At 36.6% G+C, this 14,200-nt stretch overlaps 1 protein-coding gene across 3 annotated transcripts in view; it reads right to left on the reverse strand.

The window, feature by feature from the left end:
* STK3 (serine/threonine kinase 3) overlaps positions 1-14,200 on the reverse strand; it is a 135,133-nt gene that overhangs the window by 67,353 nt on the left and 53,580 nt on the right. For all 3 annotated transcript variants that reach the window (XM_080610086.1, XM_080610085.1, XM_080610087.1), the window contains 2 exons: positions 5,870-6,007; positions 3,277-3,402 (listed from right to left, as the gene is read on the reverse strand). In XM_080610086.1, the coding sequence (XP_080466212.1) occupies positions 3,277-3,402; positions 5,870-6,007 (264 nt within the window). The remainder of the gene's footprint in view (positions 1-3,276; positions 3,403-5,869; positions 6,008-14,200) is intronic.

Consider the following 14,200-nt stretch of genomic DNA (forward strand, 5'->3'; position numbering starts at 1 on the left):
CTTCAATAATGCTCATGGAGCTAAAGGAGAAAAAAGGCACAAAACCTCTCCCAAATCACCTCCAGGAATAAATTTATCTATCCATGATCAATGTAAAACATAAGAAATTATCACACTGACAAGTGCCACTTCCCACTTGTCAGTGTGATAATTTCTTATGTTTTACATTTGCCAGCAGCACCGGCTAGTACTTTTCTTTCATTTGCTCCACTTACAAGTGGCATATCTTCTTATTTTTGCACGTGGTCTCTATATTTGGAACTTCCCTTAAGCTCAAAGGATCTATTCCTTCTCCCTACTGAAAATTACAATAATGATACAAACTATTTTTAAAATATCCATTTTCTCTATCATGAGCAAAGCTGGCCTTTGCTGGAAAACCACAGGTAAACTTTCCATCAGTAAACTTTCCAATGAGTTTTGCCAACTCATCCTCTGAATTACTGTCACTCCAAAAGCACACTTAGGTCTGTAGCAAATATAAACCAGCCTGACTTACCTTAGACCACACTGAATTTGACTACAGGCTATTTGTGTGGCCTAGTCTAATACTGGACCTCTCTCACAGCAAACACAGTAGACTTAAGATTGTAAGGATTAACCTGTCTGTGTTTTCAAAGAAAAACAGTTACAATAACCTGTTAAGTAGAGTTAGAATATGTAGTTCAAGCAGTTGCACTCTTTAGCAATATGCAGTAATCACTCACTGGAACTCTTAAACTTGTCACCTTATGCTCCAAAACATTAAGGGATAGTCTGCATTAATCTCTTTTGTGCTTTGTATTCAGCCTACCTTCAGTGTCACTTTAAGTCCATCCTTCACAAAGTTTACTTTGCATTAAAACAGACCCAGACAGGCAGCCAGCTTATCTTGCTGAGGAAGCAAACTACTTAGCTCAAAAATGCAACTGCAAGCGCTTATGTAATTACATCCAACTGCAATATATTATGCACTCAATATTCAGGATCCACCTCTCTTAAGGTCCCCTGCAAAAATAATTTGGGATTATTTATTCATTTCAGTTTATCAATTAAAGCCTTTAAGCCAGCATCAGGATCAAAAACTAAAAGGGAGTACAAGACATCAAATTACTAAGGATAAAACTATTTCTAGAAGAACTTCACTAATTAACTCCAAGGATACAATACAACATATTGTGCATGCTCAATGTCAGGGGTTTTCTTACATAATTCTGAAGTCTTTTAGAAGTACAGCAGTACAAAGGGCTTGTCCTAACAAAATACCCTTTTTTTTCCAAAATATCCATATTGCTGAAGTTTTTATCAGGACTTTTTCATTCTTCTTGCCTATCTGTCATCTTAAAGACTCATCTACTAATCCCCCCACTTGAGGTAACACAACTACAAGGGTTCATTTTCCATGTTCTCCCCATCTATCTTCCATTACGCTGAAGTCATGCTCATATCTATTTTTCTACTACCTTTCTTTTCTGAGCTGAATATTCACTGCCTTTTTAACTCACAAACTTTCTCCTGACTGTACCACAACAGTACATGGCAAAAATTCCCATCTACTGCAATAGTAACACAAATAACAGATTCCTGCCCCAATCATAGAATAGTTAGGGTTGGAAAGGACCTTAAGATCACCAAGTTCCAAACCCCCTGCCATGGGCAGGGACACCTCCCACTAAACCATGCCACCCACCAAGGCTCTGTCCAACCTGGCCTTGAACACCGTCAGGGATGGAGCGTTCACAATACTGGATTTGAGGTTCCCTTACACTAAACACTGAATAATGGAGGGGGGGGCAGGGAGTGCAGTGTTACATTCTGACTTGTATACCCATGCAAGAAGCATGAGCAGTTGCTAAATGCTTCTTCAACTGAGGTGAACCAAACCTGTGTTGTACCCTCCCACCCAGTAGTGACAGAGGGAAAGTATATACCACATACTGAACTGGCATGGATTGTTTTGTCCGTGCCTGGCAACCTGATTCCCCATCTGAACTTCAAACTAAGTAATTAGATGTCATACCTAATTTTGGCTTAATGCAAAAGACATCAACAATGTCCAAGTGTTTGAGGTCTACAGTTCAGAAGGCAACAGTAGGAAGGAAAGCATTCTAGTAAAGACATTAAGTTTTTATGTTGGTAATAAATCAGTCTCTTCAGAGCTCAACTATCCAGTAAATCAAGTCACAAACAACTCTGCATGTCAAGTTACACATGTCCACTTAGGCAGTATTTCCTTACTAACAAAAAAGAAAACCCAAAAAACCCCCGCCAAAACCCCCCAACATTCCTTCATTCCCTGCCTGTTTTATTACTAAGCAAATATAATTCAGAGGAAACAAATCTTTATAAACACGAGCTATCAATACTCTTAGATCAGACTCAGAAAAACATCCAGCAAACAAAAGACCATGTTGTCTTTTGGAATACAAAACACGCCAAAGATACCTGCTTGAAAAAGCTTTCCTATATATAGATCACCACCTAACATTCTCTAACATACAACAAAGATTCTACAATGTGGGACACTGCAGACTGCATTACTGCACTGCTCTTTTCTGTTTGCTCAAAGCTGTAAGATTTCTACTAACATTCCAGTCTCCACCGTCTCTGTGTGTTATTCCTGAATGACCTTGGTTCTCATTGTATGAGTGGTAATACACTTCTTTGAAGCACATACTGCTGTATCGCACAAGAGTGCCCTAAAATATATCATGTAGGGAGAGTAATAATGTCAGGCACACTGACTTATTCCTAACATTGCCAAACAATTCTAAATGCAACCTATTTATCACATGACCTGCTTCTCTCCTCAAACATATGCACCCAGTGTCATCTGAAGCATTAAATGCTGTCACCATTTTCACTTTATAGGCACTACATGATTCAAACCATATTGTTATTACTACTTACTGCATGTCATAACTATTCTGTGTATTAGACAATAAATAAGAACAAAAATAGAAAAAAGTGCCCTGAACCAAAAATTAAACTATTTGTCTAGAAGCCCATATGTGAAAGTGAAACCTTAACAGTCTGGGTTTGGTTTTTTGTTTGTTTTTGTTTGTTGGTTGTTGGGATTTTTTTCCACTAGGACATCTCATGGAACAGTGCTGAAAGCTAGCTCATAGGGCGTTAGTCACAAAAGCATTACTCATCATAAATAAGAGTGCAATACTCAGCTCTCATAGGCTACAAATCAGATGGAAACCCAGGAAAGTGTCTGAACAGAAGTACAAGTAGTAGGGAGAAAAACAGCAACTTATCTATGAAGCAGTTATATGAAAAAAAGATGCACACCGAATTTTCTTCTTCCTCTTCTAGTTCTCTCTGCTGTTCCTCATGTCGCTTTGCCTTTATCTCCATAGCTTCAGTGATCAGGTCCCTTAAAATTGAAACTGGCTTGGCATTCTTAATAAATGTATGCTAGGGGGAAAAAAGCACAACATCAAATTACACAACATCATTACAACAGTTAAGTTTCAGGTGTAATTAAAAATATTATTCAACATCACAGATCTCAGTGATAAATAGTATTTTACATCACACAATAATTAAAATCTACACTAACAAACATACAGGATCTTTTAGCTGCTTCTATTTTTAATAAAAGCAAGCCTCGGGAAACATAATAAATAAACGTAAAATATAACAACTGTTTTATAGTTAAGGATATCATTTTCCAAATGAAACATGCAGTAAGTAGTAAATAAATAGAGTGGTGATTGTCTGACATAGAAAAACAAACTTTTTCAGATATTCAGTTACAGAGTTTAATTAATCTTAACAAACTGACAGCATAAATTAGTGGCTGTAAGCAGAACAACTATGCTGCCTACTTCAACAAACCTGTCATAAAACATTTCTTGATCTATGATGCTGAAATGTGGAGCACACAAAAAAATTACCTTACTTTCAGCAGGAAGACTACTTTTTAATTCAAAGCCATTTAAAACATCACTTCTTCCTCCAAGACAACATGTGCACAATACCATTTACCTTCATTTTGCTACCATTAGAAAAAGTCTGGTTTTTGCATCCCTATTTGCAAACACAATTTAGGCAAAATGTAACTCTAAGCACCTCAGAAATGTATTATTAAATACTAAAAAAAAAATAGAAGTTCCATAAAGAACAGAACTGATGAAGCCTGATGTCCTACACCCGTTATCTATCTTCTCCCTTGATATATTAATTCAGTTACTCTCCTTTTTCTTCCATGATCTTTCCCTGACAAGCAGTACTTTCAATCCCACTCACACAAACCCACAGCATCCCCAGCTCCATCGCACATGCTCCAAATTCCATCTGGGAGAAAAGGTAACACTTAACTTATGCTGGACATAGCATTCGGTTTTCTGGCCAGTAAGCATGTGGAAAGAGGAACACTGAGGCTTGCTTCTTTCTTTGTTTTCACCTTACTTGCATGGATTAATGCAAACCTCTTCTATCCAGCTGTCAGTACTCAGCTAACCATACAAATTTCAAATCTTTAAGGTCTCAAGTTCTGATTTACGGGTCACAAAAAATCTGTAACTTTCAATTTTTAATCTTCTTGAAGTCTACACTTTGGTTTTTTCACAGTGTGGAAAATAAAATAATCATGATTTATGAATTCGATGATCTATTACTGCAAACTACTCTGCAAAATTTTTATGTGCTCCTTGTAGTGGAGTTCACTTGCATTTAAATTTTAAGAGGCTATTGCTAGCTAGAGACAAAATAAATTCAGCATGACTGCCTTACAGATGAAATTTCAGAAGATCAGACTCCTATGTAGTCTGACGAACAAAGAAAATTAAGAATAGTATTTACCAATAGCAGTGAAAAGCATGAAAGAATACTAAAATGTCCAAAACTTTAATGAATTACAAATCAGGAAAGTAAAAGGAGCAAAGGACCTAACAAAATTTGTCACTTCAGTCTCATTATCAAACAACTTTATTTACAGGAAATTTTAGATTCCATTTTAATCATCATGGAACCTATTATAACTTTTTTTATAAATTCCACTGCTCCCTCCTCCACTTCCTTTGTTCTTTGACTTTCCTTAGTTACTTAAGGCTTATGACAGCCCTGAAGGCAGTGGATAACAAAAATACAGGGTCAAAAGAAAAAACTATTTCTGCATTTTCTCTCTCTCCCACACACTAGAATGTGCGGCTCCTGTAAAATGATGTCCGTTTCACAAAGACTAAATCTTTCTTAACAGATCAGTCCCTCCTGTTTGGTTTTTGTAGTTCTCTGAAATTTCTCTGCCTTATTTCTATCTTAGTACCAAAAAGATGCAACTGTTGAATTTCTGCAGCCACTAGAAGCTCAGGTCAGCAAGCAGGCAAAAGCCTGGCACACCTTGCCTTGGCTCCAAAGGTTCATGCTGCCATGTGGCTCAAATTTAAAAGTGCCCACTTGGTATAACTCAGCCCAAGAACAAACTCGCTATGTTGTCCATCTGTATCAGACCCATCCAGGACACAGAGCAACCTGTCTGCTTAATTTGACATAACCAGAAGGGAAGACTGAATATAGTCCATGGGTGATCCACACTGATAGGAAACTTGGGCTCAATTCGTTTACTTAACACTTGCCTAAATTCTGAGATCTGTTGAGGGTCTCTAACCACAAAGCAAGGATCAAATTTTAATAGCAAGAACCAGCCCTAAACTATATAAAGAGTAATTACTTTTTAGAAGCAGCAAAGGAGAAATAAAATGGAGGTAGAGATACAGGAGCTGACAGAGAAGAGACCACAAAGTGCAAAATAATTAAGGCACAATAATAGTTAAATTCAGATTTGCCCTTAGAAATTTTCACAATAGTTCTGGTTTGAGACTGGAGGAAAAAAAAAAAAAAGCCACAGAACTTGCGTTTCTTCAGTAACTGAAATACTGACCTGTAGCAGCTGTGTTGCTGTAGCTCTTTGTTCAGGATTTTTCACTAAGCATTTCTTCACAAAATCTGTGAATTCATCAGACCAGAGCTCTGGCTTCCGGAAAGTTGGAGGGGGATTTGTAGGAATCATAAAAATAGCCTAGATAAAAATCAAACAATAGCAAGCTTAAACAAAACATCATCACAGCACTGATGCCAAGTAAATAAATTGCTTTATCCACCTTTCTTATCAGGCTGAGAATCTGGAAGACAAATTTTAAGTAAGATAGGATTTCCACTCGGATCAAGACTCAGGAAGTAAATCCATCTGCTACTAATGTACCTACTTCTCGTTAGATTTTCTCTGTTTAAACTGTACCCCATTGAGCACATCACTCGTTATTTTATCTATTGCTGTTTATCAATCTTGAGAGATGATTTTCTTTAGAAATTCTTAGCAGAGATGACAGCACTGCTTATTTAAACAGACACATATAAAATTGCTGTGAAAAGCCAAGTAAGTTCACCTTCTTTTCCCTTAACTGTATTCAGTTTTATAGGAGAATTGCTTAGAAAATTTGGTAGGATTAATATTTTCTTTTGCATTCATAATTCTTCAGATGTAGTTTTAAAACTTGCTTTCCTTAATGAGGTTTAGGACTGTATGCAAAAAGACCTAAGACAACACTAAAAGATGACAAAAATAAAATAATCAAGTAACTTGCCTACTAGCAGTTAGAATCTACTTGGAATTGAAAAGGCAGCATTTTACCTATATAACACTGTCAAGAACCATATGCAGACAGGTATTTCAACTAGGAAAAATATTCACACTATATAAAAAAAAAGTTTGTCCTACTTAACATCATATATACTGTGCTATTTTCTTTATGATTTTTCCCAGGTTTTTCTCTAATTATAGCTTTACACTTGTGGGAGGAAAACAAAAAGGCAGTACAATTCTGAGAGACTACTGTAAAATAATGGGGAATGCTGAACTTCTGTAATCATTGCTTAAGATTTACATGACAGCAACACTATTAAGAGCTAGGTCTTTTCACAGAAATAATACGGTATTTTCTTCTAAAACCACATTCAATTCAATCACATTTTCCAAAGTGAAAGGGAGTAAAAGTTCTTTATTTGTTTTTCTACAAGCACAGTCAGAAATACCTACTCAGAAAATGGGAAAAAATGAAATGAGGAATTAGGCACACTGTTAACATAGCAGAGGCACCAGAAGCTTCAGTGGTGTTTGAAACATGGGGAGAAGGGAGAGAGAACTCTGAGATTTTATCCATAACTTCTTGAGAAGTCTGGCTGGCCTCCAAAGTCAGTTTAAATAGTTCAAACCCTCAGTCTAAAACTGTTCTCATGCACTGAACGAAAGTGGAACTATGCAAAATGATGCAAAACCCCTGTTTAATATCATTTTAATGAAAAATTATTTCAGTACTGAATAGTTTGCTTTAATTCAAATACTTAAACATTTACAAAACTCATTTCATTATCTGCCTAATATAAGAATTACAAGAAACCTGGGCATTTTGTTTAATAAAGATGTATGCTACAACAGCTTTATATATTCACTGAGCAGCTGTGCCAAACAAGTATATGAACAGAGACAGGACATGTGACACTCTATGACCCTGTAATTTGCCATACCTGCTTCACTGTGATACAAGATTAATTGCAGTACAAGTGAAGTGCTTCTGATATAAAGCAGTGGCTAACAAATTCAGCTGTTTCTGTCCTTGAAAGTAATGATCTCTTCTGAACTTTGAACTGATGACTTTTGATCTTATCTTTAGCTACCCTTAACAGCCAGCTCTGCAGTAGCTATTGAAAACACACAGCTCTAGTAACTTCTGTTTAGGTGGTGTCAAAATGTGTACCTCCTGTTTGATAATAAACATTGACCTGTCATCAAAGCTTACTTTCAGAGCCCTACTCAGCTCCAGTGTTCTGGGAAAACTATTTGCCTTTGCCAATTATTTTCCATCAACTACACAGCAGTTAAGAACCACAGCAAAGAAGCAACTTCTTTATAATTCACAAAGGACAACAAGAAGAAAGAGGGAATTCATGAATCATTCTTTTATGGCAGGCAATAAAAGTCATAAAAGGATATTCAAGAGCTAGAGTTGGGTCCTAAATTCACATATATCCTTTGTATGTCTGCTGAAGATATCTACTTCAGAAACACGTATATTTATTTAATGCTTAAATCATGGGCTTTTTTAAATCTTGATATGTGACATGAGCTGTAGCTGAAAATCCAAAACTTAGATGCATTTCTGTAATACAAGAAAACATAGAAACTACTTATTCCAAATGTTTAGTCCAACTTGTTAACTATGCCATGTACTACAAGCACGCACCTCGTTCTCCAGCTCTCAGTACTACCTTTCACTAACTAGCGTGAAATGCTGGTTTTCAATCTTCCCCTTCTATTTCCTCAATTTTGCTTCCATATTTCTCTGTGTAAAAGTCAAGCCCACTCTCTCTTTCAAAATAGTCTATGGTTTAGCTTCCAACTGCTTCTGTTTCCTTCCAAGAAGCTTGCAAAGCAATCACTGAGAATTATAAAGAGAATTATAAACAGAATTACAAAGCTAGTCCCAAATCTCTAGGAATAAAATCAAAATGCTTACCTGACAGGAACTTACTCCTCAGTTTTGTGTCCATTTCTTGTCAAATACATATTTTCTATCCTAAAATCACTCTGTCCTATTTTAAAATCAAACTGAGCCATTTCAGTTGGTCTGTTCCATAGGTGTCAAGAGAAGCAGGAACTTAGAAGACTTTGTTTTTTTCATGCTTCTTTCATATTACCCTCTATTTCTCCAGTCCCTCTATTCTCCCAAACTATTACTCGTAGCAATTTTTAGCCTCCACTTCACTTGCAATTTTCTCTAGAAGTCTTCCACAGCTATCGGTATTAGTTCTGCTCTCATGGTAGAGCAAATGACAATGCTCATACAGCTAGTGTTAGGCAACTGTTGCTTAAAAGAAAGGCCAAATATAGGCTACCATCCACCCATCTACATGGACTGAACTGGCGGAAACTGCAGGAAACATCAGGAGGAAATTGTTAAGCAGGCAGGCTCTGACAAACTATAAAAGACCTGGGGCTAGTTCTCCCTCTGCCACCTTCAACATCACCTTCTACATTTCCTTAGGTATCTGAAAGGCAGAAACACCTTACTGGAGTTAACGCATCAAATATAAAGCCAAGGTGCTAGATTGTATGACTCAGTCTTCAGTTTTAACTACTCGATCATCCTTCATAAAAAACAAAACACAAAATTAAGTACCTCTAAGCTGCAAGGTGTCAGAACTCAGGCCTGAGCAACCATGGCAGCTTAATCAGTGTTTGTCTTCACCTGCCTGTAACAGACTCCATTCCAAGTTTGTCTGAACTGGCTCTTCCACCTCTGACCTTTGAGCCCAAGTCTACTTCAAATCACCTTTCATGCACTGCTCTGAGGCAAGTCCTACCCTGTGTGAAACCAGAATCCAAAGCAGATTACAGTATATACGTGACAGAAGATGGCGGGGAGGGGCAGGAATACATCATCCAGAGCAGCTTTCAGTGATCACTTCTGAATTGGACATTACACAATCTAACACAGTTTCTACCATAACTGTTGCCTGGAAGCACTTACCTGCCCAATAAGCAGCAGTTACAGTTAAGATAAATACTGGACTGGGGACCATGAGAGCAGAACTGTGCAAGTTAGCACAGAATTTTCTTTTTATTATTCTTAAAAGGCCTAGCATTTTAAATGAAGTCGAGGTTGAAAACATTTTTTTTTGTGAAGGTTCTTTTATGGACAATTTTATTGGCATGAAAATGTAATTATGGTGATGATGATGAATTAGGAAATGCCAAAAGAAAAATGAGACCCTCATATACTACATCGGGATTTCCTAATCAGAAAATCCTTGCAGCTCGTTCTTCCTGTCAGTCAGGGTAATACATCTGTATTTCACACAGCCCACGAACACATTAAATGATCAACAGTAATTTGGTAGAGGTACTACATCTTTTGGGTTTTAGATCCTTCAGTAACTTATCCCTCTTACTTAGTTGAAATAAATGACTTGTAATAAATAGCTGGAAATCAAAAGTACAACTCTCACTGTTATTATCTGCCCAGTACAACGAATGCTACTGGAGGAGAAAGCAAAGATATTTATATTGTGTTGATTTCATCATTCTCATGCTTTGAAGCTCTATTGCTAATATCTACAGAGAGAAACTTTTTTATACAGGGGGTATGGATATAAGACATCCACAGGCAGTTTTTGACTCCATAGTTTCTGTGCCACAATTAGACTACTTAGTTTACCAACCTACTGCACAGGAAAAACTCTAGAACACATTCAAATTCAGTAAGACATTGTAGACTATAAAATCCTATTTAAGGGCTGGGGAAGTTACATACTGAATACTGTAACATTTCATTAACTTCAGAAAAAAAAGAATCAGCTGAAAGACATTTTTCTCTTCTTTGTGATACATGTCATAGAACAGCCTTCAAAAAGTCTATTGAAATACCACTAATTATTCCATTACACAAATCAACAGCTATCTAGAAATGAAACACCAGCACAGAGAAGGGCAAGATACTAGCAGGTTCTACACTGGTTTTGCTTCATTAAGCTTTTTTTTTGTTTGTGGTTTTTGTCCTTTTTTAATACAGAACTACAATATTGTTACAACAAAACTTTTTGCTAAACTTTGTAACATTATGAGGAAATATATGTGGTTTAACATGCAATTCTATTGTGCTCACCTCGACAGTTCTTTTAAATCACATATGCAATACTACATACATTAGAAATTACATTTAAATTATTTTTGGATAAAATGACAGACACCTCACATATTAACTCTAGAAGCACCCAAACCACAACAACAACAACAACAACAACAATAATAATAATAATAATAGACCCCACTACAAAACCAAAAACCCCACAACCATTACCACTGGTTCAACAGCCATTTACTGTCACAAGCCTCCCTCTGGAACGATGACCTTTGCTGTTCAAAGCAAAGTATAATTCACGTAAGATGTAAAGTAATAAAGTAATAAACACAGAGAAAAGATACATAATGGAAAAAATAATCACATGGTTAACAGCAAAGATGGGTTACTGAAAGATAAGCCTTTTATATTGACCTGTATGTTTATTATTGCTAGTAAGTTCATAACATTTTGACATCATTACAATAGGTCAAGAATGTAAAGATACCAATCTCAAACATTTTGCAACAGTAAATGCAATTGTAAATCTACTGAAAATGATCAACCCTTACCTTGTTAGCACCATGATGCAAACAGAACTGTACCTCAAGACTGACCTCTGAACCTTTTTCTTCTAAAGGTGGGAGTTGGACTAAATGATCCATATGAGTCCCTTCCAACTTGAGATATTCTATGATACTTCCTTTAAAAGAATTGCTTTAAATTTCAAAAGAATACTGCAGATAATTTGTTCCGTGACAACAGCTTCAAGTCATCAGCATCTTCAGGCCACAAGTTCGTTCAGTTTGTTGGGGGATTTTTATTGGTTCACTTATACAACTGATTTTTTCAATCCCATCTTATATCGTAAGTTTAAAGTTTTACCATATCCCGAGACAAATCTGCACTAGTATATTTATGCAGCAGAATTTATTTCACTGGCTGTTATCCAATTAGCAAGACAAAGAACAAGTTCCCCCTGCTAACTCATCTAAAAGGATCATGTCATCTGCATATGTCTGTTCACCATCAAACCCTTTCTCAGATGAGTAATAAAAATACTTATTAGCACAAATCTTTTCCCAGAAAGGTCACCTCAGCATGCTGTCCTACTGCCAGGTAATTTATCAACTTATCCAGGTTTTTGCTTTGTTTCATTTTTGAAAGTTTCTTGACCTCTCAAAAGTCATCACTTGTACTATCCAAAGAGATCTGGGAGCAGCACAACAAATGACTTTATGGAGTTATACACAAAGAATGAACTTCAGTTATCCACAATGGCCTTATTTTGCTTACTTATTTCTTCCTTCTCTCCCTTCAAGTCTAGTAGACCTATCACTGTTTCTCCAGGCTTTCTTCCAAGATATTTAAATAATTCCTTACGACTGGAGGAACTCTTCCCTGTGTATTTTTCAACTATTATCTTGGCCCTATATTCTATATTCTGCTTTAAAATGGAATAGTTTGATGTTTTCTATGCAATTCAGTGGGACTACTTTGATTTCCTGAACCCAGCCCTTCAGCACAAAATATGCTTGAATTCTGCCATTCAGCTGAACGTTGTCCTTCCATTTCCTTTTTGTTTAGCAAAGTAACATTCAAGTTCTTATTTCACCTGCAAGGTTCTGAACTCTCTGACATCAGTGAAGTTACAAAACAGACATCCAGCAATCTGATCCTCTAGATTATCTCCTCCTCCAACTTCAATCACACATCTTCAAGTGCAACAAATGCCTTTTGAAAGTCACAGAAATGCAAAATAAAGCAAGGCAATATCTGCAATCTCATTAAAGTTTTTTAACTGTTCTTTGGCTTTTTTGGGGTTTTGTTTCTTGGGGGTTTTGGGGGAGTGGGAAGAGGAGGGTGATTTAAATAAGTGAAATTTAAAAAATTGCTTTAAAGCAAAGACATTTACATAAAGCAAAAATAATTTCAGGCTACTCGAGATTTTATGCTTAAACTACATCAGGCAGCTAAAGGGCTTAAATTATTCTTTTTTAATTGATATATATAGAATTTTTCAACTTGCAAATAGTCCCATATAGGTAAAATTCAGTGTAATTGCTTAACATTTTCTTGAAAGGTTATATTAAAATTTCACATCCACAATGATTACAAGCCTCCACAGTTTTACAGTGTCCAGGGACAACAAAACGACACACCAAAATAATCATGATGACTTAAAAGACCAAACACGATCAGAAAATTAGACAATGAAAGTCAGCAAGTCTTACAAACACACAAGAGTTTCAAACACTTGAAAGGAGCTGTAGCACTCAGATACTATCTAAGACAGTATTTCCAACAACTTCACTCACAAAAAGCAAAACCTAAATGAACCACAGATTTTTTTTTAATTCATGATTGTTCTGAAATGTACTCTCAACCTCAGTACTGGATGAGCAAGATATACCTTTCAGTCTGAAGACAATCTATTTCTTTTTTTCTACCTTAAAAAAATAAACACAAAACTCCCATCCCAAATCAGAAAAACCCCATATATGCATACATGTGCGTGCCCTTCCTCCTCCTGATTAAATGTATCTGATACGGTGGTATAACTTTCCAATGCAATTTTTAGTTGACACAGATTTGGGAAAGAAATAATTTTTAAACATAATTGTATAGGAGAAAATCCCTTTTTGATAGTGAAGGGCAACACCTCCTCTTTGTGAGGGAATCACCATAATGGTGAGATACGGCTACTTCAGACCACTAACCAAACCAAGGGTCTACCATAACCCCTACAGAACTTCCACCAACATTTAATCGCATCTCAGACCAAATTATACATTATGACAGATCTTTCCTCAAATGCCAGGCAACTCACTGCCTAAAAGGTATTTCCCAGCCACACAGGTGTCCAGGAATCCAAAGAGGAAGAAGGTGTCTTCATGAATCATAGAATCATAGAATAGTTAGAGTTGGAAAGGACCTTAAGATCATCTAGTTCCAACCTCCCTGCCATGGGCAGGGACACTTCACACCATATCATGCCGCCAGGGATGGAGCAGTCTCAACTTCCCTGGGCAACCCATTCCAGTGCCTCACCACCCTTACTATAAAGAACTTCCTCCTTATATCCAATCTAAACTTCCCCTGTTTAAGTTTTAACCCGTTACACTTTGTCCTATCACTACAGTCCCTAATGAAGAGTCCCTCCCCAGCATCCTTATAGGCTGGTACCTCTGTCAAACAGAAGCATTCTGCTATGACTTAAATCCCCCCCTACCACAGAATCTGAGAGATCTAGAACTTAAGAATCTTGAACATGAACAACCTTATGTTTCAGCATTATATCTGAATAACTAGTTTCTTCAGTTACAAAACAATAAAATGATTCTGAAGGGGCACATTACATGACTGAATCCAGGGAATACTCTAATTTAGTATTCTTTCACTGTAGTTTCTTTTACTCCTGATTCAGTATCTTGAAAATACATAGACATAACGCCTATATGGTTCAAATTATGTTACCCAGACTAGGAAACTTACTTTCCCCAAAGAAAAATCTAACAATACAGCTTACTTTAATAATATTTTTTTTTTCTTCTTCCCACAGTATGTTCCACAGTTTCTGAGAAAATGAGGCAGTG

The sequence above is a fragment of the Psittacula echo genome (assembly GCF_963264785.1).
Source record: "Psittacula echo genome assembly, chromosome: 2".
In the NCBI taxonomy this organism is placed as follows: domain Eukaryota; kingdom Metazoa; phylum Chordata; class Aves; order Psittaciformes; family Psittacidae; genus Psittacula; species Psittacula echo.